The 26,457-nt window shown below is 43.2% G+C and overlaps 3 protein-coding genes across 4 annotated transcripts; 1 reads left to right on the forward strand and 2 right to left on the reverse strand.

Annotated features, from left to right (window-relative positions):
• Positions 1 to 1,142: 1,142 nt before the first annotated feature.
• Positions 1,143 to 10,382, forward strand: slc35f1 (solute carrier family 35 member F1). The gene is made up of 8 exons (XM_028397666.1): positions 1,143 to 1,237; positions 2,013 to 2,188; positions 3,311 to 3,438; positions 3,528 to 3,687; positions 3,774 to 3,930; positions 5,433 to 5,485; positions 5,728 to 5,882; positions 7,090 to 10,382. Exons 1-8 carry the CDS (start codon positions 1,143 to 1,145, stop codon positions 7,321 to 7,323), a joined length of 1,158 nt encoding a protein of 385 aa, XP_028253467.1. The 3' UTR covers positions 7,324 to 10,382.
• Positions 4,110 to 25,122, reverse strand: hsf2 (heat shock transcription factor 2). Of its 2 annotated transcripts, XR_003669619.1 has the most exons (13): positions 24,915 to 25,122; positions 22,458 to 22,566; positions 22,094 to 22,221; positions 21,861 to 21,985; positions 21,516 to 21,591; positions 21,318 to 21,379; positions 21,138 to 21,216; positions 20,719 to 20,852; positions 20,268 to 20,585; positions 20,050 to 20,152; positions 19,323 to 19,389; positions 18,674 to 19,232; positions 4,110 to 4,121 (listed from the first exon to the last, which is right to left on the reverse strand). XR_003669619.1 is itself a non-coding variant. In XM_028397657.1 (12 exons), exons 1-12 carry the CDS (start codon positions 25,008 to 25,010, stop codon positions 18,892 to 18,894), a joined length of 1,638 nt encoding a protein of 545 aa, XP_028253458.1. In that variant the 5' UTR covers positions 25,011 to 25,122; the 3' UTR covers positions 17,749 to 18,891. The 2 variants fall into 2 exon arrangements, 1 of the variants encoding a protein (XP_028253458.1); XM_028397657.1 differs by lacking the exon at positions 4,110 to 4,121 and having other exon boundaries at positions 17,749 to 19,232.
• Positions 11,485 to 17,471, reverse strand: serinc1 (serine incorporator 1). The gene is made up of 10 exons (XM_028397658.1): positions 17,314 to 17,471; positions 16,534 to 16,695; positions 14,737 to 14,930; positions 14,562 to 14,641; positions 14,346 to 14,483; positions 14,092 to 14,261; positions 13,909 to 13,999; positions 12,774 to 12,915; positions 12,455 to 12,679; positions 11,485 to 12,375 (listed from the first exon to the last, which is right to left on the reverse strand). The coding sequence occupies exons 1-10, from the start codon at positions 17,350 to 17,352 to the stop codon at positions 12,237 to 12,239; spliced, it is 1,380 nt and encodes a 459-aa protein (XP_028253459.1). The 5' UTR covers positions 17,353 to 17,471; the 3' UTR covers positions 11,485 to 12,236.
• Positions 25,123 to 26,457: the final 1,335 nt, after the last annotated feature.

The raw sequence follows: 26,457 nt of genomic DNA on the forward strand, positions 1-26,457 counted from the left end.
TGAAAAGGGAGAGGGAAGCGGATAGAGATAAGTGGTGGATGATGTGAAATAAGAGTCTTCATGACTGAACTTACACCGAGAGCTACATTTCTGAGGACTTCATACAAACAGTTGTTGCTGCTCAGACTGAGAAAAGGTTACACAACCATCTTAAAGAGTCTGGACTCCACATATCCACAGACAGACAGTGTACAAATAAGAGGCAATTCAAGTCCATTGTTTGCCTCCAGTGGTCTATCACTCCATAAACAACTCATGTAATAGGCTGCAAGGTCACAAAGGAACCCAGAGTAAGCACCAAGCAGCTAAAGGCCTCTCTCACATTGGCTAATGTTCCTGAATCCACCATACTTAACAACATGATGTGCATGGCAGAGCTGCAAGGAGAAAGTCACTGCTGCCCAAAAAGAACACTGCAGCCTGTCTGCACTTTGATAAAGCTCATGTGGAGCCACCCCATCAGTGAAACACGGTGGTGGTAGTATCATGGTTCGGATCTGTTCTGCTGCATCTGAACCAGGATGAGGAGCCAGCTTTGGTGGAACAATGAACTCTGAATTATATCAAGTAAATCCAACACGGAAATGTCAGACATCTGTGTGTGAGTTTAAGACAAAGTGGAAGATGCAGCAAAACAGCAACCACACGTCATTTTACAAACAAACGGTTAAAGAAAAACAAAGTACATGTTCACTGTCCCACTATTTTATTACAGTATACCGTATCTTCTATGTTTCCTTTCTAATTTTACAAAGCAACACTTTGTACCATCTATAATACATTTCCAGGTCCACATTACGTCTTCATTCCAGGAGCGTGTCTGGGTGAAACGACGCCATCTAGTGGTGATATTGGCTTCATGTTAAATGTAAGACCTGGTTCTGAATCCCGTAGTTTCCAATCAGGGAAGGGCACCCCAGCAGCAGGATCAGGTCTGATCTGCATTGAGCAGCTGCTGTGTTTCCCCTCTGATCTGCGCACTGCTGCCCGCAACACCGACACCAAGGCAGGGTCCGCAGCTCCGCCGCCGCCGCTGAGGTGAGCCAGCTCCGCCGTCCCCTCCTCCTCCCTCTCCTCCTCCACCTCCTCCTCCGGTACTCCTCGGAGCAGAATGCGCTGATCCCCGCTCACTCTGAAGAAGGATGATTTCTGTCGTCTCCACTGTTGAGAGCGTTCCCAGAGGTACGGGCACCCCGGCTCCGAGCATTTACCAGCGGATCAGGAAGGTCTTAACCAGGTAAGACGATGGTGACGGGCTGCGCTGATATGAAGCGAGCATCCTTTTACATTCACTCCACGCTCATCACTGCGGGCACGGAGTCAGTTTTCCTTTTGTTTCATGCACAAATCTGCAACAGCACGCACGTCATATTCTGTCTGTGGTGCAACAGATGTCAATATATAATGTCCACAGACCCTCCATCCATAGTGCGTGCTTGTCTGTCTGTGTCTGTGTGCGCGCGTATGAGTATGGGTACAGTCGGGGCATTCCTACACCCCATGTTACTGGAGCAGAGCCTGGATTCAGGGTACTGGTTCGATGCCTGCTGGCTGCCATGGTGGATCTGTCATCCTCTGCACAATGACTGCTGTTCTTATCCTCATTCATCTCTACACACCTGTGTGTCTCTGAAGTGCACATACTATGAAACACACACGCACACACACACACACTGACCACTGTCTCGACAACTCAAGGTGTGTGTGTGTCAAAAAATCCAGAAAAAGTGTGTTGGCTTGCGTGCTATGAAACATGACAAGATGTAGTAGAACATCCTGGTACTTTTGGCATACTACATTTTGACATTTTGGACATACTGGTTATCTTTATAACATCCTAAATGGTCCAGAAGTATGGACACTGGAGCCCTATAGTTGTGTTGTCTGTTGCAGCACTTGCGTTTTATTTGGTTGTGTTGATGAAGATGTGTTCTTAATATTCTGACGCTGTTTAAAGGGTTAAAATGCAATTAAAGCACCACCACTCTGTCCCTGTCTCTTGTGCTTTGCAGGGACCTCTTGGTGACCTTGGCCCTGGGTCAGGTCCTGTCCCTGTTAATCTGTGCTATTGGTCTGACCAGCAAGTACTTGGCTGATGACTTCCACGCTAACACACCAGTGTTCCAGAGTTTCCTCAACTACATTCTGCTGTTTCTGGTCTACACCACCACGTTAGCAGTCAGGCAAGGTAAAGACACACTTTGTCCTCCACACTTGTCTCTTCTGCTGCCTGAGGCACTGTCTCAGCAGTTCATCCCAGGAGTCCACCCTTCTGATGTATCCTGGACATTTTCAAATGGCTTCAGCAGCCACTGGACCTTGATGTGACCTACAGTCATCCTTGAGAAACCAATGAAAAAAAAGGCAATTTCAGAGCCAAGTGAGTGATAGCAGTCTGGGGAGAACAGGGCAAACACAAAACTGCAGGAAAAAAAATTAGCATCAAGTAGCAACCTCGAGCTAATGGACAAGAACCAAAATCTGCAGTTCCTCTAGTATCCACTTGAGGTTGGCTCCAAAAGCAGGGAGCACACAGGGAACAACGCAGGGAACACAGAGGGACCAATACAGGAAGAATATAAGGACCAACACAGGGAACACACAGGGACCAATGCAGGGACCAACACAGGGACCAATGCAGGAAGCACACAGGGACCAATGCAGGAAGCACACAGGGACCAAAGCAGGGAACACACAGGGAACAACGCAAGGAACACAGAGGGACCAATACAGGAAGAACATAAGGACCAACACAGGGACCACGCAGGGACCAATGCAGGAAGCACACAGGGACCAATGCAGGAAGCACACAGGGACCAACACAGGGAACACAGAGGGACCAATGCAGGGAAATCACCAGTAGCAAAAAGAACAAACTTAAAAAGGAGCACAGGACTGAAATACAAAGAGGGCAACAAGACACAGGCGAAAACAATCAGGGCAGGCAGGTAATTAACAAGGAGGGAAACACAAGAGGAAGTAAAACTGGATTTTTCAAATTAAAACAGGAAACACAAGGAAACAAATCTCAAAAGGCAAAACCTAAATAAACCAGGAAAATAACACATAACAGACTAAACCAGAAAACTAAAGCCAGAATGCAACCACACTATGGAGCATGACAACTGAACAGCAGAAATAAACATGTTTACAACCTAGAATTCAGATCTCGTGCTTCCTACGCATTTTCTGCCAAGATTCTGACGGCCAGAGCCTCCCACACTGAGCTTCAAAGACGTTATATTTGACACACTGATACTTTGGTATTCTTATAAATTCTCTCTCTCTCTCTCTCTGTCTGTCTTACCAGGGGAAGGGAACTTACTGGCTATTCTGAAGCAGCGCTGGTGGAAATACATGATTCTAGGTTTAGTAGACATTGAGGCCAACTATCTGATCCTTAAGGCTTACCAGTACACCACACTCTCCAGTGTACAGGTTAGTATGGAAGAAGGATTTGAATTCGAGATGAAGCATGAAAGGAGTCATCCTCATGTCTGTTTGTCTTCCTCCATTCTTCCTCTCAGCTGTTAGACTGCTTTGTCATCCCAGTGGTTCTGCTGCTTTCCTGGTTCTTTCTCCTGGTGAGGTATAAGGCTGTCCACTTTGTGGGGGCAGGGCTGTGTTTACTGGGCATCGGCTGCATGGTAGGAGCCGACGTTCTGCTGGGCCGGCAGCAAGGCCTTGGTGAGTTCTCACAGAGTTCCACCCCACAGGTGCTACTGCTGGTGTGCTGGAGCTCACACAGTTTTTCTGTCTCTTGTTCCGTCCAGGTGAGCAGAAACTGTTCGGGGATCTTTTGGTTTTAGGTGGAGCAACGCTGTACGGCATCTCCAACGTGTGTGAGGAGTTCATCGTGAAGAACCTGAGCCGCGTGGAGTTCCTCGGCATGATGGGACTGTTCGGATCCTTCTTCAGCGGCATTCAACTGTGAGTTGAGCGACTTCACAATCTGTACAAGTGACTCAGTCATTTTCCTAGTTGGATCCAGTTTGCATGTGGGAATCTGCAGAATCAAGTGGCCACTTGCGTGAGCCAATCCCCCGAGACTTCCATGTTAAAATGTCCATCTGTATGGCAGAAAAAAACATTAAACCAAGCTTTGCATTTCTGTGTGGCAGCTTGCATTAGCCAAAAAAAATAGGGGTGGAGGTCTACAAAGTGGGGCTTTGGCTGGAGTCCTTCGAAAAACCAATTTGTGACATCACTGAGTGTTCAGCCATCTTGATTTTCAACTCTACGGTCATGGTTAACACGTCCTCATTTGGCTGATAGTACACCTGCCACATATGACACATGGTTGCGTTATGCTCATGGCACAAAGGATCGTATTGCCTGACGTCATTCAATCACGGGACAACTACAGTCCCAAAAGTCCATGTTAGGAAGCAGATTGGGGATGGTGGGATTACATGCAATGTGTACCAGACCTCAACTCTTTGAGACCTTTAAACACTGCAAGCTGTTTTGTATTTTTTTTAATTTAACCGGCCGTTAAATTCTGTTTTTAAAGGTAGGGTAGGAGATTTCATTCTGATGCACTTTTTGTTAAATTAGTGTAACTTCTCTTTACAATCCGATAGCAACCGATTAGTTCGGCAGTTTCGCTTTAAAACGATGAATATGAATCATCTGTGGAAGCTATAAAACACTAAAAACATCAGCCAATCCTCCGGGTGGACCCTGCACAGAGTATTGGCTGGTTGTCACTCTCTTCCTGCTCTGCACGCACCAGAGAGGTACGTGCATGATGGCCGAAGTCACAGACCGCAGCTCATCTTCAGGTAATGCACGTCCATGTGATTGGGAGGCGTGGCTTCACATCACATCACAATGTTCCGCAAAAACTCTGGGCTGACAATATATAACAATAATTTGAAAGGTTTTTACTTCCTGTTTTTATTATTATTATTTTATTATGTCTTGTTCCTTACTTTGGGTTTCAGATATAGATATACTTAGAAAAATAGTGCAGTGATTGTTCTCTTTGGATACAGACCTATTCACAGTGGATTATGTTGTTTGTGTAGCTGGGCACAAAGTGCTTTATTTTGCAGGAAGTTTGAGGTGTTTTACACGTTGGCCGTGTTAATCGAATCAGGAGCAGTTTTGTAGGCGGACAGCCTTTTTCTTACAATGACAGCAGGAAGAGTAATTGTGCCGAAACATTTTATGAATTCCTCACACAAGATGAATTATTAGATGATTGAAAGTGGATGAATGACTCACTGTTGTAACATACAGCAAACACAGTGAACGGACTGTAGCAGCTATGAATGAGTGGATTGTGCAGGATGGAGAATGGTTCGAATGTCTGCAGCTTTGAAGATGAATTTGCGCCCTGGAGGGACTTTCCTTGTGGAAACTGCAGACCGTCCATACTGCATGTGTAGGAAATGTTGACTCTTGTAATCTGCCTGTTTATGTCGTAGGGCCATCATGGAGCACAAGGAGCTGCTGAAGGTGCCCTGGGACTGGCAAATAGGTAAGAGTTTGTTTGTTTTTCTAGGCTTTTCTAAGACTACTTCTATTTTTTTAGATTGCTGTTCGGTTAGATTTAGAAGAAACCTCATAGTTTGGATCTCAGTTACCATGGTAACAACTCCCACCCCTTCTTCCAATAGGATAGTCACAGCCTCATGCCGTCTATTCCTGCAGTTGAAGCACCCATGGCATGCATTCACTTTATGAATCTAATGAAAAACAATATTCTCTGTGCATCTGCAGGACTGTTGTACATCGGTTTCAGCGCCTTCATGTTCTGCCTGTACAGCTTCATGCCCGTGGTGATGAAGAGGACCAGTGCCACCTCAGTCAATCTCTCTCTGCTCACAGCCGACCTGTACAGCCTCTTCTGTGGACTCTTCCTCTTTCACTACAAGGTAACCAAACAGCCAAGAATATACTACAGGAGACACAGCGTGACACCGGTGTCTGCAATTTACGAGCAGTAGGTCCCAACGCAGAATACCACCAGTCAGAATAATAACGGACTGAGCTGTGCTGACTCATTCATGACACATCATGTGGAACTCTCAGACGTTAAAATAGAAGAGTTATTGCAACCTTAAAGACTCTCAGTCTTTTTTTGGTGCCACGTTGCCAGTCATGACTCAGATAGCTGTCTCTGTGTATGTGTATGAAATAACACAGTGAGGTCTCACTCCTCATAAAGTATGTGAAACCACATACAGTGCAGCACAGTGCAGTACTTCTTCTGACCTGACGTGCATGGAGGTCTACTCACGTTTTAACCATTGATAGAGTATCCATGACATCACCCGTTTGTTTATGAAGAGCCGTTTTGAGGCTCGGTGGGAGGCGCCGGGACATTCTGATTGCCGCCATGTTGGCAGCGTCACGTCCGCCAAAACTCCAAATATGGACAAAGAGGGGGGGCACGAGCGGAGTTTAGGGGGGCGGGCGATTGTGGAAGTAGGAAACTCGCGCTGTGATATGCCAACCGTCTGTGCCTCAAGCAGCAACGCCCATAATTATGTGTAATTTTAAATCCGAATACAATTGAAACGAGTTGTAAAAAAATTCACCCCCCATACAATTGACACTAGAAGAGAACCTATCATTTGAGACCAGAATGTTTTTTGTACCAGGCTGTAAACATGTTCATTTCTGCTGTGAAGTCGGCCATTTTAACATGGCAGTCTATGGGAAATGACTCGCTGCTGGAGCCAGCCCCCAGTGGTTGCAGCATGAACTACAAGTTTTGACACTTCCGCAAGGGCTTTAAGTCTGAGCCACGAAGGTTGCCGCTTGGTTTTAAGTGGGCCTCTAGTGGCCAGTGCAGGAACTTCAGATTTTCTCACTGGAGGGGCTTTGCTGAGTGGGCAAAAGAGATAAATTAGCATGTTGTAGGGTCAGCTGATGGTCAGTGTGGACACTACATGAACTAAAACTTGATGCATTCTTCTGAGATTCAACAGGTGTGACGACCCAATGAGATGAAGTTGAAGAACATTCTGTGTTACAAACCATCTGGTGCATCAGCTGAGGCTCAGATTCTTCCATATTTTACTGAATTTTCAGCAGGATGTAGGCACTAGCCTAAGTCTTCCCGTCTCTGTGTTGCAGTTCTCTGGCCTCTACCTGTTGTCTTTCTTCATCATTATCTTGGGCTTGGTCCTTTACTCGTCCTCGTCCACCTACGTTGCCCAGGACCCGCGTGTCTACAAGCAGTTCAGGAACACAGGCGGTCAACCGGCTTCCGACCCGTCCCCACTTAGTCCCGGAATCCTGGAGCCCTCCGTCACCTACACCAGCCTGAGTCTGGAGCCGGGGGACGAGCTTCCTGTGCGTGTGGCCTAAGGTGGGGTGACCTGCGGGAGCTTGGTCCAGATCAGTGAGTCAGCTGCAGTCAGCCGCCTGATTTCTCACAGTTGTGTACTTTAGGAATAGTGCTGCTGGCTCTTCTCAGTGTGCTGAGCGAGGCAGTAGGGTGATCAGCCCGGTAGATCCAGGCTTTCATTTCATGGCCTGTGTTGAAGGACGTTGCCATCCCCCTCAGTGAAGACACATCCATGTACCCACATACTGTATGTACCTGATCAATGACTGAGCAGAATGTAATCAAAACAAATATGTGAAGTTCACTGTGATCAAAGACTGTGAGTAGACAGTAGTGACTGTAAAGGATCAATCATGTAAATAGATGCTATTGTACTTTATTTAATCCCGTTTTCTTTTTATATCTGTGTACAGTTAGTACCTGTAAATGCTCAAATTGCACTCCGAGTGTTAAAATGAAGACAGCTGGACGCACATTTTTAAAAATCCTTCCTCAGTTTCAACAGGCTGTTGAAAGTCTGAGGCTTCTAGTCTGTTCCTGTGCGGCAGTTGATGGCGTTGTAAGAGGTTAATAGTTGACCGCCTGCACTGTTGTAGTGATGATTCTTCCACTTCAGACAGCTCAATTGAAACATCCACCTTGTCTGAACGAACGCGTCCTCATAGAGAGCAGTATTGACTTCCTGTCTGTCTGACTGACAGGACAACCAAACACCTTAGACACTAGCAGTGCAGTCTAATGTAAAACCTGTGCAGCAGGAGGAAACAAAAAAAAGCCTCCTCTATAAGAGCTGAAGTTATCTTCAGGTCAGGACTCAGCAGTCCAACAACTGAAGGAGACACATTTTTTGGACAAAGATGTCTCAAAGGAAGCCTTTAAATAAAGATGAGGTGGTTCTGAGTCATGACCCACCTAATAAATGACCGGACACTAAATATTCATTTACTAGACTTCTTGAGAGGATTGGACCCGATCACCTCCCAGGTATTCATAGCAACACTTAGATCTGCATCCCTCCCGTCTGTCCCTCACATCTATTCACGATGTGAAGATGTCATCACAGGAAGTCCAGTTGTCTTCAGTTTGACACTTAAATATTTTCCATGACTAGTATCAATGAGAGACGTGAAGTTTCACTGTTGTTTTCATATTTTACATCGTCAGACTAACAGTATTTTTAAATTCATCTGCTCAAAATCCATAGCAGGTTCTGTAAATAATTCACATCTCTGTATTTTTCCACTGGTGGATATTTTATTATATGTGTATATATTTAGCCTTCATACATGTGAGCAGACAAAAAAAAAAAACATCTGATAAAAAAAAAATTGGCCTAAATACAACCAAGGCGGGTGAGTGTGAGGATTTAAAGACATGTTTGTTAGATTGGATCTTTTTTCAGACAGGGGAGAGGCTGTCTGTCACTCTGTTGGCTCCCTGTGTTATTTAACCTACATCTGTCAGAATGTAGCAGCTCACCTGCTGCCATAAACCCCCAGTTTATAAGCTCCAGAACAGACACACACACACAACAGACAAGTGTACAAAATTATACTTATACTAAACCAGTTCTCACATCCATGTTAATATTCATTTCCTCACACACACACACTCACAGGTAGGGCAGCAGTGGCTCAGTGGTAGCGCTGGGTTGTCCGATAACCGGAAGGTTGGTGGTTCGATCCCAACTCCTCCCTAGTCATTGTTGTGTGTCCTTTACCCTACCTGCCTCTTTGCTGGGCAGCCTTAAGCAACTTCCCTGATGGGATTATTAAAGTATTTAAAAAAAAAAATTCAAACTCTTCTCTAATATACAGTAGGACATGGTAGGGAACAGCACATAGTATCACTGTGACAGGTATGGTTCAATTTAAGCTATCCCCTCAGAACCCCAAGACTGTGTGTGTGCATATGACTCAACAAACATGTTTAATTTCTCACTACATTTTTTTATTATTTCCTATAGAGGTGCAGGACTGTGCAGAACCCACAGAGACTAAAAACACATGTGATAAGTTTGGGGGTTCTGAGGGTTCAACAGTTGTTGAAAGGAGATTTTGAATTCTAGACAGGGTCAAATATTTTATGTAGCTCTATGAAAACAGGTTTTGTATGTTATTTTTTTTGTTTCTTGAAAAATATATGACTCAGGTTTTGAAATAAATTTTTGATGATTAAATTAGAATAAACAACAGACTGTGGAGCACAGTGTTATGTCCTGAGGTCTACAGACACCCGGGACATAACATGTGCTGCACTCTTCATCGCCACTCTCAAAAAAGTTAGCCAACCACAAGTGCTTAACTTGTTAACTTATTTACAAATTACCTTAACGGACAAAAAGAGCGTGAAGAACTCGGCAGCAATCAAACTAACACAACACAACTAAAAAACACCCCCAATTAAACACAAAGAAAACATGGCACAAAGTGAAGAGTGGAGGCAAGTAAGAGAAAAGAGAATGCGTGCAGCTACCACCAGCAGCAGCTGGACCAATCATAGAACACCACCTCTTCCTTGTTAAACTCTCACACACACACACACACACACAATCAAGGAAGGGAGAACTGTCACCAGGCAATCACTACTACAGTAATACACAACAACAGATGACCCAGGGTCACCACAGCAGTGACCGTGGCCCCTGGGATTTATTGGAACCAGCTGCTCTTTCTCACTTCCCCAAACACAAGTCTTCCATACTGCAGATATAGTTTGTGCAGGATTATCGTAGTTCTGTAATCACATGAGAAAAAAAAAGTTGTTTCAGTGTCACTAAAACGTGAAGAATAGCTGTTACAAATCGAATTACGGTTTCACGACAATAAAAGCTTTACGATGTTTCCTTGTATAGTTGTATATGATGTGTAATTCAAATGTGCTTGCTTTTCCTCAGACAGACGCCTTAGCACCAAAGCCCTGTCTGTTTCTGGTCTGACATGATGGACTAGCTTGTGCTGCAGGTCTAGATGGAAATCTGACTTGTTTTCTGTTCAAAATGTCAAAAAAATATTCTGCAGTGTACTTTTGATTGACAGGAGAACCATGAGCTGGATCAGTGGCTGCATCATCTCCAGCGTGGACCTCCTCTTTTGATTATAGCTTTTGTATCCTGTTTGGACTGACTGTCGACAAATGTGCTCACTATGAAGTAACTTGTTGTAAATAAAGAGTGTTTGTCAGAGCGCTCGGTCCGTCGTCTTTGACCATGATCACGATCACAGCTGTCAGCAGTGGTGGAGGAAGTACTGAAGCTTGGTACTTAAGTACAACTACCCAGCAAAATATATACTTAAGTAAAAGTGCTACATCAACACTCCTACTTAAGTAAAAGTCTTAAGTACTTTTAAATGTACTTAAAGTATTAAAAGTAAAAGTACTCACACACTGAATATATATGACTGATTTCCATTGCAAAGGATCCGAACAGGTTAAAATAATCAAAGAAATCATCTCAAATTAAAATGGACCATGTGTAGTCAATGTACATGTTCAGTCCAGAAGCAGCTATGGACAGGTCTGTGTGTCATGAGGCAGGCTGTGGGCATCAAGTGAACAGAGAGGCTGCTGATAACAAACAGGCATTCAGCATGTTTACTGTGTCAGTGTTCCTGCTGTAGATTCATGTTAATCAGACATTAATGGATGGATCTGTGTTAGCAGACAGCAGCTAACTAGTTAGCTAACTGAGCCAGAGCACCGGCATCATGACTGAGGCTCATTATAGAAACACAGCTGGCAGCGTGACACCACCTCCATGCAGAGTCTGACCTCACATCAGTCCAGCACTGTGTTCATCACATGGAACAAGGAACTACAGACACTGTAGAAATGTAGTGGAGTAGAAAGTACAGGTAACAGCTGCAAAATGTAATGGAGTAAAAGTATAAAGTATGCACTATTATTTTTACTTAAGTAAAGTATAAATACATAAAAATTTACTTAAGTACGGCAACGAAGTACAAATACTTAGTTACTTCCCACCACTGGCTGTCAATGAGCAGGAGATGATCAGACACACTCACGCCTACAGTAACTTTAGAGACCATCAAGCTAACTTGCATGTCTTTAGTGTGTGGGAGGGAAGCTGCAGAACACAGCAAACACAATCAGAACCGAACCTGGAACCTTCTTGCTGTGAGGTGACTAATGTAAGCAAGAACCAAAACAAACATGGCTTCTCTTTTTGTCAGTTATATTTAATGGGTTACAACATACCGTTAGATAAAGAGAAAAAACATCTGAATAAAAGCACAGGTGAGACAGCTACAGCTAAACACTATCAAATAACTTAAAACATTTTCAAGCAATCGGTTTGTTTTTTTACATTTAAAGTCAAAGTATAATGCAAATCAGGAGCAACAAAAACAGTAATACCTCTGTGGAGTATGTGCGGAGGAAGCTGCATAAGGAAAGCAGATTACTAACACCACACACACAACACTGCGCATGCAGAGGTCAGCGATCAACTAACAGTGGGTGGGGCCATCTGGCAATGAACAATTCCAATCCTCCTGATGGCAGCACAGTCAAAGCAAGTTTCTCATGGTAATACTACAGTACAGAGGACAGCCAATCAAAGCCACCATCCATTAACTACTGTTACTGTCACATCAAGTTTTCAAGGAGAAGCATGCAGCTTTTTTTTTTTAACTTCATAGAAACAAAACAAAGTCACTCACTGGGTTAAACACGACGTATTTACAAGTGCAGCCGCATGGGGAAAGGACCACAGGCTGCTGAGGATTCACAATGATCATATTACACCAGATGAGGCGAGGCTGCTTCTACCAACGCAAAGGTCCAGCCCCGTCTCCTCCAGCAACATGGTTAGCTACCTACTGTTTTACTGAAACAAAACACAGGTGAAGCAGAGCATGAATGTGTGTGTATGAGCAGCAGGATGCTGTGTATGTGTGTGTGTGTATGTCCTTCAGTCAAAGTCTCTGTTGACCAGGACTATCGGGGCCACCAGTGTCCACACGTAGAGGGCGATGCAGATCCAGCTGGAGGAGATCTTCACCCACACAGACGGCCACTTGCTGGTCATGGCCTTGTAGTTAGCATCGGGGCTGTAAGTACAGACATTGGTTTGTATTCTACTGCCCTGCAACTCCTCCAATTAGTTTCCACAACCACACGTAGACCTACCTGTACCAGTTGGTGAGCGTCATCATGATGTAGAGCGAAGCCAAGAACAGCATGAAATGGAAGAATGAGTAGGAGTAAGTGACTCCGTCCTTCTCATTGTCCACGGCTCGGTTCAGATTGCCGTCCTCCTCGAAGTTCTCGGTCTGAGGCCCGTCCTCGATCAGAGCGGACTCGTCGCTGGTCAGAGTCAGCTTGTTGACCTGCGCGTTGGATGAATTACGAATGCTGATGGACAAACAAGAGGATGATTAAGTCATTTCACGCAGCAGTAACCAGCCTGCAGGTTGAAATGTTTTGATAAAGAAGCTGAGTTCCTCACCTGGAGTAGAGGACACACATGAGGAAAAGGATCAGTCCCACAATCCCTTGGGCATCCCACCACTGAACCACCTGGTCCTGACCAGCAGGACTGGTGGTGTTCAGCCCGATAATACCCAGCAGGCTGGGGTTACAGTTCCTGTCTGAAGGACACAAAGAGGATACGTTCCTCAAATAAGGTCTTTGACCACCTGTAATAATGACGATCTACGTAGCTACAGCGATGAAACAGAAAACATGGAAATCTAACACTGCAGAGTCAAAGTTGCCATAAACTTTTTTTTTTAATTTAAAAATCTAAAATGTAATGTGACTATTGTCTGTTTTCCCCTCTACTAAGGCCTGGTAATATGTAATGCATTACCATCACCACAAGGTGGCAGTAATGCCTCTGAAAAACAGACATTAAACAAGAAAAGCTTGAAGAGGGTGCTGGTGAAATGTGTGAGGTGCTAACCCTGCAGAACATGTTGATGATGGTGGTGGTGGTGACTTCACAGCCACATAAAAATGTTCAAGTTAGTGAGTCCGTTAGCGAGTTGCTCTCTTTCCCCAATAGAGTATTAGATTAGATTAGTATTTTTTTAAATGTAACCATTATTTAACCTCTCTTTTGCAGGAGAGGAGGAGGACGAGTGGCCAAGATAGGCAGCAGCTCAGGTGTCAATCAAACTTACAAGCCAACAAAGTCAAATAAAAACATGCTGCTATAAAGTTTACAGACTATCAAATATTAAAACAATACTAGAAATATATAAATAACGCACATAAGGCACAGATATGAGCAAATTAAAATGCCAATCATCAAACAAAGCAGCTACATCCCAATGTTTCAGCTTCCTTATCATTTAACATCCTTATAAGAGAATCTAAAGAGGCCAGTTCCTTCAATTTTAAAACATTTTGTAAAAGATTCCAAGCGGTTCCAATTGAATCAGCCAATACAAGAATTAAATCTGATAATGATACCCGGCAAACGTGTTGTCTACTGCTTCTACACACGGGAAATCAGACAGAAAAATGACAGCAAAGCTCTGCAGGTGGGGTGAGTGACCTGTGGAGCCTGCTGAGCTACCCTTCCACGATTTAAAGTACCCACAATACTGTGGCTAGAATGTATAAAAAGATGTTCTTACCAGGCTCATTGGTCATGGCAGACCAGGTCAGGTACATGGTGTACAGGGTAACCAAAGAGGACTGCAGCAGGCCAGACCGAGGCTGGGACTCCTTCACACAAGAGAGCAGGAAAAATAATGAACCTCAGAGCAGCAGCTTGTGTGATAAAAACACAGTCTCAAAAACAGAGAAGTGGTCTGAACCTGGATCTGTGGCAGGATGGACAAGACGGAGGCACCGACGCAGAGCAGCATATTGATGCTGATGAAGACCTTGTTCTCAGTACAGCCATCAGAGTGGGTGTAGTAGACGTAGAACATGACCAGAGACACCAGAGACAACAGGTAATTCAGTGCAGTGGCCGACAGCAGAGCTGCGAAGAGAGAATTTGTCACATAAGACTGCATGAAAAATAAACCGGCTCTATTTCTGCATGTTTCTGTAGCTCGCCTCATACCTGCATACCAGCAGCGAGAGTTGCCCTCCTCCATCTTCTCCACCCAGGACTCGTTCCAAGAATGGGCAAAGTCAATGAGCAAAACCAGCTGGATGAGGATGAAGCAGAAAGCTCCAGCCATGCCGACGTAGAACCACACTGGTGGAAAAACAGAGCGAGAGGCCTTCATGACACCTGCCTCCAATGCTGGAATGATTATAATGATGAGTTAGTCACCAGTTGTGAAGGGACCCTCTGAGATAAAAAAGGACCCGATAGTGATGGCAGCAGCTGCGGCAAACTTGAAGAACCAAAACCTGAAAGAGTCAAAGATTTTAAATTGAAAGAAATCTCTTTGTTGGTGCAGTTAAAATGTCACGATGGGGAGAACCTGGGTGGGATGCAGACTCACCCGTTGTGCAGCGCAGCACGGGGGTCCTGGCTGCTCTTGACTTTGATCATCAGCAGAGAGAAAAGAAGAAAGAACATGGCCATTCCGAAGCAAATACGGTACACAGCTTTGTAGCCCACCAGCACGTCGCAGTTCACGTGACCCTCCACACCAGGAATGGACGAGCCCATCCCTCCTTCACAGAAACCTGGGATCTGCAGCAGCACAAGAACACATGGTGGGACTCAGAAGGCCGACACATCAGTTTTGGTGACCTCTAGCCATTCATAAGTTTTGTTGCTAAAGACCTGGGCTACTGAGAGACCTCCCATCATGCAAGTTTTGCCTCCTTGCCCAGTGTTTACTGCCTTATAGTCATCTATTCCAGGTCCTATAAATACACAACTGATAATAACAAACAGTGTTATAAAATGTAATTAGGACTTCCAGGAAACCTCTTGAGCCAGTCCCATTAGCCAAACATGATTACTAATCTTTTAACAGGAGCACCAAGGTGATCTGGCAGTGGGATTAACAACACCCAAAGTTGCGTCATTAAAAGGAATTGCTTGGCTTTCGGTCATGAAAGCGATTAAATTTAAGTCAAGACAATAAAATTAAACTACAGCAAAAAAAAAAAAGTCCAAAGTTACATCGTTTTATCAAAGCCAGAAAAATCAATGATCCTTGAATCCACTGTGTATGGTGATGATGGAAAAATTTATATATCGTGTTTTTCTACACGTCTCAAATTAAAATAAAAATCACCAAAAATAAATTCTTTGAACAAGATTCTGTATAAAAAAAAACAAATTCTGCACGCCTCACTGCTCCTAGGAAGCCACGCTGAGTCACTTGTGAGCAACAGCAGTGTAACAAAAATGGAAGTTTATTGCTGATTTGCAGACTTTTTATAGTTTCTGTGCAGAGCAGAATGAAAACCTGGTGTGTCGAAGCAGGCGCAGGGTTCTTGCAGGTTTCAGTAAGTTAAACTTAAGACCTTTCAAGACCATTGTGAATGAAATTTTAGACCAACACGACGCAACACCCGAAACAAGATGCTGCAAATATCAGTACAACTGTTGTAGTCAGACGTTTTGTAATTGAGTGAAGAATCCTAAGCACCTCCGATTTTGATGTGTCATTGGAACCAAATGTAGCTCGAAGGTCGTTAGTCGAAGCGGTAGTAGTGACACTGTGCTGGAGTGCAGAGGGACCGGGCGCTATACAAAACTGGGTGATAGCTTGAGCCCACTGAAGGCTTTTTACAGCAAGCTGGTGCTTGTTCACCTTCGAGTAAGACTTTTTACACCCAAGGCCCCTAACCGGATGGTCCTCTTGCAAGGTTTACAACGAGCTTGCTGGTTGCAAGGAACGGCTCGCAACCAGTGACGAAAATGTTCGCTGTTATCAAGCCAGGCCTCGCTGAAAACACACGTCCCCGTGTTTTCTACGACAAGAAGGCGAAGTGACTGACGGCAAACTGACCAGCAGTTATCGTGGGGTTTGTAGTGCCACGTTCCAACAACGGTAGCTGTCCAAGCCCCTTGGAAAGAGAGACAATGCAAAAGCAGCTTCTGATTGTGGCGCTTTACTCTGATTTCATGCGGCCAACACTTCTCAGGAATGAACAAAAGCAAAAAAAAAAATAAAACATTAAGACTTGACAAGATTAAATTTAAGACCTTTGGGTAAAATCTGGTCGAACCCCGTTATATTTGTTCTTCCAAACACCAGTAACACCAAGGGGTTCTTGTAAGTGTTGAATAATATGTGAGACGATCTATTTCATTTATTAACGTGAGGACCTCTATGTACCTTCTTTAGCTGGCCCTCCATGCCAGGCATCAACATGATACAGGCAACACCCACTCCCATCAGCAGGAACAAGGCGTAGATGAGACGAGTCACAGTGGAGTTGTTTCCACTGGGGCAGCATCGACACAGCAGACAGGGGGCGCTGCCGCACAGGCACGGGATCTGTATACACACAAACCTGATTTAGTCGCTTAAGAAAGAGATATTTATAAAGCTTGTTAGGTAACGGGTGGAAGATAAACCTCCTCCTGGCATGTACAGCCTGTGTGTGTGTGTGTGTCCGGTCTGCTTTCACATGTCGCAATGATAAATGCTCATATCAGACCCTGTTTACAACGCTGCGGTGTTGCAACAGCTTACGTTATACTTGAGTGCTTTGTTGACAACATAAACAGCTACATGTTTACACAGCTAGCTAACACAGAAGCTAGTAAAAACAGACAGAAATGCTAAGTCACGAATGTAGCTAGTGTGCGTCATCCGAGTGTAACAAAAACAACAAGGCACTTCGTCGAGGCTCGACTGGCTTTTGTTAAGTAGGTTTAGCTGATATACAAACAAAAAAAAATAAAATTCACTTAAACAAATCACGGCTAACTAGCTGGTTATCTTTTGTTTATGTCTGCGCCACAGGCTAACACCACGGCGGCCTGTCTTTTTGTAACTGCGCAGTCATGGTAGCACAAATAGAAACAGAGAAAAGCCGCGACGACGCACTAACAGTATTGTTTTCAATGTAAAATAAATTTACAGTAATAGTGTGAGTAAAAGACTACTCACCCAGCTCGCCATGGAGCACAGCCCTAAAACGGCTCCCATGATGGCTGATGTTTATTCTTTTCTCGTCTAGTGCTAGATGGCTGATGTTTTCCTAGAAGATGGATGGTGTCCTGCTTTTCTTCTTCTACGGTGTTTATTATGGCTTAAAGCTTATAGGTTCACTGCCGCCACCTACCGGACTGGAGTGGGAAGCAAAGATAGATTTATTTACATACCTGTGTCCTTTGTTGTGTTTTCTCAATTTTACTTACCGGTACATAATGGGTTAAAATAAAATGTTGATGTTTGTTTTTTATTATGTACATAGCGCATTTTTTTCCAGCTAGGGTTCCTATATTACTATAGATTAATTTGCTCCTTTGACATAATGTTAAAAATGTTTGTTGACATCATGTAATAAACTGCTGACTTCAAGAACAACGGCACTCGGAGCACTTGTGTTTATTGTTTTACTGTTGAAGGAATGCAGGTTGTAAGATGGACACGGCACATTCTCTACAGCTTTTCTTCTCACCACATCATGCACACATGCCCGTACTGTACAGCCTTCTTCATAAGCCTTCCCCAGCTCTGCAACAGTAATAGAAAGTGAAAAGCAGACAGTATTTTGAACAGTGAAATGACACTGACCAAAGTTAATTTTCACTATTTTCTTCTCCTAAAATTCCATCAAATAAATGTAACAAAATTCACTTTTTTCCATTTAAAACTGAGAGAAAAGAAGCCCTAAGTGAACACACCACTACATGAAGGAATGTAGAGTCTCGGCTCTGTAGACATACATGTAGCAAAAGATAGACAAAATTCAGAATAAATAGATTTTCAGATGTATATACAAAGACTCAGTCTGTTAATCCGTGCCTCCACGCTGATGTAGCAGGACAAGATGTGATGTAGTTGTTACTGATGGGAGATGATGCTGAAGAGGAGGCTAAGCTAACATCTTCTTCTATCACAGGCTCACCAAGTGTGCTGATGGAAAAGTATCCAGAGACCTGTGCTTTCAGGGCATTTTTAAATTTGAGACCTTTGCATTGACTAAAAGTGTAGTAATAGATCCATTTCATCACTTTCAGGCTCTTTGTTTCCAATTCCCTTTGGGTTTACTACAGCCTTCCCTTTAAAAGCAGTGTTTAAAAGTGTGTTTAACCTGTTGATGTTTGTCATCTTTGTACAAACAATCACTTCACACTAAACCACAGGGGTTCATCACTGGAAACATGGCAAGGTTGGTTTGTAATCTATGGTATGGGTATTTTTTTATGGTATCAAATAGATTGCATCGTTGCAGAATACCAAATCAGAACAGGAGCCAATTTTTGGTACCTGAAAGCACCTGGGGACGAGAGAAAAACAACACCTACAATGTCAAGGTAACGTCTAAGAAGTAGTGCATTTTTTAACCGTATTTGATGAAAATGAGGCTCTCATTCATTGCAAAAGTCTTAAATATAAAATGCATGCAGCTCCTCCTCCGCCAGTTCTGTTGCTGCTTCTCAATGAACAAACGAAAATAACAGGATGTGAACATAGGAATGAGGGGTTAAGTCTTTGTGAGCGGCATCTGTGTGACGCTGCTCACACTCGGGTCAGCTGGGTGGAGTCGGTCTCAGGTGCAGCAGGGCTCAGTTCACACAGGTAGAAGAGTGTTTCCTCGCTGGCTTCTGCTTCGGTCAGAGGCTCCAGGCGAATCATGGCACTGCGCGGAGGATCCTTCGACTCCAGGCATGTGTCCAGCAGATCTGTGGGTGGCTCGGCCCCAATGGAGACACTGGAGCTGGAGGAAGGCTGGAGGAGGTGGGTGCTGCTGGAGGAACAGGGGCTGCCGTAGCTAGTGCCCAGATCCATGTCTGGTGGAGGGGTGCAGCCGTCAAGAAACGCCAGCAGGGGGCAGGAGGTGTACTGGATTAGCTGCTTATCTGAAGACAAGATTAGGAAATATACTTTTCAACACTGCACAGGAAACCTTCACATGTCTAAACAGATGTGTGATCCCACCCCACACTGACCTGTGTTATGTTCCTCTATCCTGTCTTTATTTAGCTGTGCAGTGTTTTCTTTGGAGGACAGACATTCCTGAAAACACAGGAATACACAGAGGAAATGATACAAAACGTCAGAAAAAGAACAATACGCACATGAGTTCATACATCTGTATTTACACTGGAAGTATGGTTAATCTGTCAACATGTCATTTCATTGTTTTTTTTTTTTTTCATTCAGTATATCTGCAGTGCTGAAATGAACCTGATTAGATTCTGTATGTTGTCTTTGGCCCCGTTCACACTGGAGAAAGTCATTCCAGCTAGAGTAGGATTGAGCCCAGACAGCCTTTAAGCTGGATGCGTTCAGACCTATTTTCAAATCTGGCTAGCACACACTTGTGTCCACACTCAATCCGGCTTCATCCAGCATGTTTGCTGTCCTCCAAACCACTAGGTGGCGCCTCGTAATATACAGAGTCCGTTCACGTCACGGTAGGACCGCGTGTGCGCATGCGTCATGCGTTTTTTTGTCCCGTGTCGCGCCCCGTGAACCGGAAGTAGCACATCACTAACCGGAAGTAGCATGTTGCTAGCCGGATTCGCTCGCCACATTTGCGTTCACACCTGAGCCACATTTGAGCCAATCAAATGTGGATTGAAATCAAACTGGACACAGCCGGATTCGAGGTGTGCACACTCACACACACACCAGTGTGAACAGGGTAATAGTGTGTATGTGATGCTATTTTACCATTAGGGCATCAAACTCAATGCCAAACTGTTTTCCATATAGCATGGCCTGGAAGTCCTCCAGACTGCAGTCGATACTGTCCAGATAGTCCATGAGCTCCACCCTGACAAGACACAAACACTCCATCAACACATGCAGATCTTATCATAATTATAATAATAAACCATTTGCTAAGTATATGTACAACAAAAGCGATTATATTTAGGGTTAACACTTACTTTCCCAGCAGGTTGATGTTCTGTGATATTGCTCCATTCTCATTCAGTATGGAATCCATCATCTTCACAGGGTCCTCCAAACTCAGGCCTGAGGGTTTATTGAGCTGCAGGGCACTGCTTGTTGGTCGGCTGTCTAAAGTGCAGCTGCTGCTGCTGCTGCTGCTCTTCTGGCTGTCATCTGTCGCTGCTGCAGCAGCTGCTGCTGCTAACATATCAGCCTCCGTCTGTTTGATGTCATTTGTGCAGGTGGTGTTCACCTCCGTCTCAGCTGGCTGCACCATGCAGCTTTCCAGCTCTACTTCTACGATTTCTACATCACTGAGAGGGGACAGTTTAAAAAAAATGACCAACGTAAAACAGCGGTTAACATCTGATTCAGCATCTATCAGTGTGAAAGCAGCAGAAACACAGTGAGAACATCACTGACTGGGTCAAAGGTAAACAGTCCTACCCTTGCTCGTAGGCTCTGGGTGATTCTTCTGTGATGTCAGCTGTCACATCTATCTCATTCTCAGTCAAGTCACAGATGATGACGTCATCTGACATCTCAGAGCCCTTCACGCCGTTCAAACTGTTGACAGATGACTAGACGGGACACACACACACAGACAGAACTGGACTTCAGAAAAGTTCCTCTCATGGTCATGTGGAAATTTTATTTTCACAAGAATTGTCATGGAAGAATGTTCAAAACGTTCAACATCAGATTTCATTCATTGCTGAAGTTATTTTTATAATATAAGTTCTAAGATCCCTTGAAAAAAAGGATACACAACCAAAATAAACCATGCAGTCCTGAAAAAGCACACTATAAGGAACTGGTACTAAAAGGCACATATGATTAATTATAATAAATAACATTTTACTGACCTGTTCAACACAAACTTTGTCATCGTAGATCTGATGAATGTATTTGGGTTTCTTTCCATTGCTGTTCATAAGTATGGGCCTGGCAGAGAAAAGAAAACAGAAACATTCAATCCCATGGAAGTCACAGGAAGAACATGACCATTACATGGCCATCTCAGTTGTAACACAATGTGAACTCACCGTTTACGTTTTAAATTCAGGATGCGGTTGTTCTGCACCAACGTAACGATGAACTGTATCAACTGCAAAAACAAATAAATACATAAAGTAACAGCAGTGACTGAGATTCACAGAATCCCTTTTTTTTTAAATGCACACCGAACATCATCTTGTGATAAACAACTCACAGACTAGAAACAACAGGCCTCATATTCTCACCTTTTTGATGAGCTGCTGTTGCTGCGAATGTTTCTGTCTCAGGTCTGAGATCTCCCTCCACAGGGCCTCATTCTCCCTAAACAACAAAAACAGGTGATGTTTACGGTCAACAAAACTTCCGAACTTCATTATCCTCCAGTAACGTCAGGTTACATCTTTCTGTGTCTGTGCAAATTTGAGAGCTAAGGTGAGGGTGGGTGCCATCCAGACATCCTGTAGAACAGGGGGTCTTAAATGTTTTGGCAGGCTTTTCCATTAAGCCAACAAAGGGAACAGTTGGAACAAGTTACTGCAACAAAAGACAAGTTTCTCTACAGACCTAGTGAATACAAGCTGCACACTCACCTTTTGAGTGTTGCCAGCCGGGCATCAATGGTCTCCTGTTTGCTGTGAACATTCTGAACATTTGCCAGTATCTTGGACAGATCTTCCTGTCGGATCTTGCCGTCATCTGGTCGGGAATTAGACACCTGGAAAGCAGGAATTACAGTCAAATCTAACGCTCTAGACATCCAAATAGAGGGGTCTTTGGATGGCTTTTTAAATCATTATTTCTGCTGCTCACTGAAGACTCTCACTTTTCTCTTGATGTTTTCCAGCAGATCGTCCTGGCCTTGTTTGAAGTAGGGGTGCTGAAACTCCACCGGACCATCTCTCTCCTGTTTCACAATGCCTGTGTCGATGTGCATCACCTTACGGAATCCATCTGAACACACACACACACAGCCAGAGGCGTAAATTTTACGTGGGAAACACGTGCACATGTAAACACAAAGCTGTAAATATTTGGGCAGTCACACTTTAACCAGATGTTCCACTGTCTCTGATGGATGCATGCAAAATTATGATAATAAATGTGATGAATCAAATTCAGAAGAAGAAACGATTAGGCTGATCCAGCACCTTTGATCAATCAGCAACAAATTAAGAGCGTTATCTTACACATATTGAGCTGTCTGATGAAACTGGCCATGTTGTTGTGCTTGAAGAACTTGGGGAGGATTTCCTTGGCAAAGCGCTGCTCATCCAAAACAAGGAAGCTGTTGCCCTCCTGGAGAACAATCAACATCAACATGATGGTCAGAACAGCTGCTCAGAGGACTACTAAATTCTTTTTTGAGGGCAGTGGGCTCAGAAAATTCATTGACACAGGTTTCAGCAATGATTTTAGTCGCATCATATGTTTATTCTATGTGTACACACATACACTGCCAAAAGCATATGATCCAAAGGACCATAACGCCAAGTTAGAAGCAGAATTGAAGCTGAAAGTCTAGTCATCATCATCACAACTTAAATGCTTCACGTCTTTCTGAGGCAAAAAAGGTCTTATAATAAGTGTCTCATTGGTTCTAGTAGGCAACAAATAATAGTACACTGAACAAGGGGAGAATAATGAGAGTATCATGTCATGTAATGTGTCGTGGGAGTGTTGGATTATGCAACGGTGCATTCTGACTTCTCTGACCCTCAGTATAAAGGAAGGCTACATCTGCATACACATGTTAAAAAAAAAAAAAAGTACCGTCAGCAAGTGAGCACCATTGACCATTTTGGAAACATCCTCCATTGCCTCGAAAGAGCAGAAGAGGAAACGGCACAAACTCTGATGTCACAAGCCAAAAAATACACCAACACTGCCAATGGGTGTCGAAACTCTGAGGGGAGTTTTTTTAAAGGGTCAGGTCACAGTGACCAGAAGCAGCTTCTGTAAAATACCTATGTACATGTAGATATGGTTCTACTCAAAGGGAGCAGTCGTTATAAAAGCTTTGAGCATTTTAAAACCAAAATAAGATGGTTGAAGATGATACAGGACTACTTGTCCTAAAGAATCCTAGCCCATTCTTCTTTGGTGGATCTCTCAAGATCCTCCAGATTTCTCAGATCTCCTGGCATGGGCCCGGGTCCTTAGTACACCAGATTTTCAATCAGATTTAAGTAAGGGCTTTATGCAGGCATGTCAGTGAACCGTGTTCCCACATCTCTTCTTTTTCACATCTCTGTGACAGAAGAACTCTAGCTGTGTTTCATCTGACCAAATGACTTCCAGTATGTTTAATCTGTGTCCAGGTTGTCTCTAGCATGCTTCAGTCTGGCTTTGACATGTCTTTTCTGCAGCCTAGCAGTACATTCCTGTGCAGGACTCTCTTCTGACATTACAAAAATGTATTCCAGAATCGGCTAAATCCTTCACTAGTGTCTTGGCAGTTCAAGTCTCTGAATAAAAACATGACAACACGTCTGTAACATTGGACTGTACCCTGCCCATACTGACTGTTTACATGCAGTAACACAGGAACTGCAATATTTTGTTTACAGTTCTATGCATCTTAATATTCAATCCAATAACTGCACATGTACCATGCCGTTTACCTCCTCAGTTTTGTTTTTAATGATTCATTCTCTGCTCAATTTGCACAACAGCTGATGTAGCACACATGCACATTTATATGTAGATAGCTCCACTTACTTCCATACTTTATATTTTATTATGTGTAGTTTTTTGCATTTTTGCTCTTCAAATTGTTTAAATTATTGTATTTTTTTGTGGTACCTTAAACCTTTATGGCATTCAGTATGAGCCGCAAAGTAAGAATTTCATAGTACAGGGAAACCAGTTTCCTTACTGTGCATATGACAACAAACACTTTCAATCTGAATCTTGAATCTTATCATTGCATACCAGTGATTTGTACTATGGCTCAACACAGAGGGCAGTTCTTAAGGGGGCTAATAATACTGACCCTGGCAGTACGTAATAACATTTGTTTGCTTTATGAAACAGCACTTGGGAAATATCTTAAAAAAAAACTTTTTCATGGTGGGGTAATAATTTTGTCTCCTACTGTATGATGCCAAAAAATAATAAATATAGCATTTCACACAAGACACTGTAATCCATATTACACTTTGTCTGACCCATTGTGAACAAAAAAGGCAAACAAATATAAAATATGAGTCCCCTTATCAATAATTAAATGCTCGAGGACGCTTGTCCTTTGTATCATGTTATTATGGTGCACACAGACTGACTAAAACTGATTTTTTTTAAACAGAATTATTGTCTTTCAGTAGCATTTCTACTTAAGGACATGGGCAGACACTTATTTATTCACAGCCCAAAAGTGAACGGACCCTTGCAGGGCGCAGGGGCTGGAGTTAGCTTGCTAACCAGCAGGTACACACTGGTGCAAACATGACTAGCTAGCTGCTAGTTTTCTGTAATTCTTTACAACGGATTACAAACGTGATAAATACTCACATAATTAATCTGTTTATCGCGTGGTGTAGTAAAACAGACACACACGCCACGCTAAATGAAGGCTAATCTCTCTAGCTAGTTGTTTCTTTGGCTAGCATGCTAACGGTACGACAATATTTTTTGTTTAGCGTTACCTGGCTCCAGCAGATTAATTCATTGGTGTCTGCATCCTCGACCAGCGTCCACAGCTTGGTGAGGAAAGCCGGGACGTTCGAGTTGTGTTTCATCATAGGAAAATAGCGTCTGATACACTTTTTAAAACGAAATCCGCAGTGTCTGTTTTGTACGCTGTAGGAAAAAGCTTGGTCAACTCTGCTTTGAAGAAAATGTCATTGCCTTACAACTTCCGGTTTCGGGGAAAAGCGAGCTGATTGGTCGAAAAGAATTTTACGTAAGTCTCCTCACGTGGAGTTCCATGCAAACACAGAGAGAGTTGGCACGTTTCCCCCCTTGTCTACATTCAAACCTATAGAAACGAAAAATATTAATTAATATTATTGTACACATAAAACGACAAAATGAACATATTGGCTACTATTTAAAAAAACATATGAACACTTAGACAACACAAAAACATATGTATATACATAATATTTGTGTTGTTTACACAGAGAAATCAGAGTTAAATGTTGAGATTTGTCCCAGATTCAGTCACCTCATGCATTCATAAATGAGACAATATACATTAAAATAACCAAAATATAAAGAGGAGCAGGTATTATGCAGGTGTACTGTCAGTACTGCAATGTCTGTGCTGATGTAAACATTGTGCTATGTGTGTTTGTTTAACGTGCCGGTGGCTGTAGGATAAAAACTTTAAGTATTGTGGTGTTTTAGCAGCTCTGTGTCACACCAACTCTCACATTTATTTAATGTCATTAACTACTTTTCTGCAGGTATCTCCGGTTAAGTGCCTGCACTAAGTTAAGGGTTTTTTATTTTTTTAATGATGCCTCTTCATTCTCTACCTGGCATCAGCAGAAGGGTCCCCTCATATGATTCTACTTCAGATTTTTTTTCCTGTTGTTTCTTGCTCAGTAGGTCTGACTCTGTTTTTATGTAAATCAGCAGGGGTATATAAATAAAATACAATTTAAAACCGGCCTTTCTAATTAGCTTATCTGCAGTTTGTGGTTTAATTTCCTGGAAAACTTTATTGACAGCGTTCACACATGTGTATGAGGTCATTCACTACTTAAACAGCCTGGTTAGCAATAACCAAAGCATCCATTTAAACAAAGGAACCATCCACTGCCTCTGCAACAGCTAAATATAAACTACATGTTCTCATATATATCCTCCTGTATGATGACCTTTATGGTACAGATGCATTTCACTGTTTGATCACTAGATGGAACCCTTGTAGCACATCTAAACTTTACTGACCTGAAGCTGTGTGTCAGAGCTGATGTATGTAACATTTACTGTTATAACTGTTACTGCTACACACAGTCTGTCAGGTATCTGCCTTTAGTCCTGCTCTTCACAACTTGTTCTACTTCCTGTTGCATGCTCACAGGCTGCAATTATACCAAAAATCTATGATGTGGGTTAGCACTGCTATAGGCTGTAGCTAAGCTAAAAAGAAGGGACAACTTGCCTTTAAAAACATCTATGATGATAATGAACTCCATTTAGTCACAGTGGCCTTTCAATCGCCACAACATACTGAGTTTA

Source organism: Parambassis ranga, chromosome 24, assembly GCF_900634625.1.
Source record: "Parambassis ranga chromosome 24, fParRan2.1, whole genome shotgun sequence".
In the NCBI taxonomy this organism is placed as follows: Eukaryota; Metazoa; Chordata; class Actinopteri; family Ambassidae; genus Parambassis; species Parambassis ranga.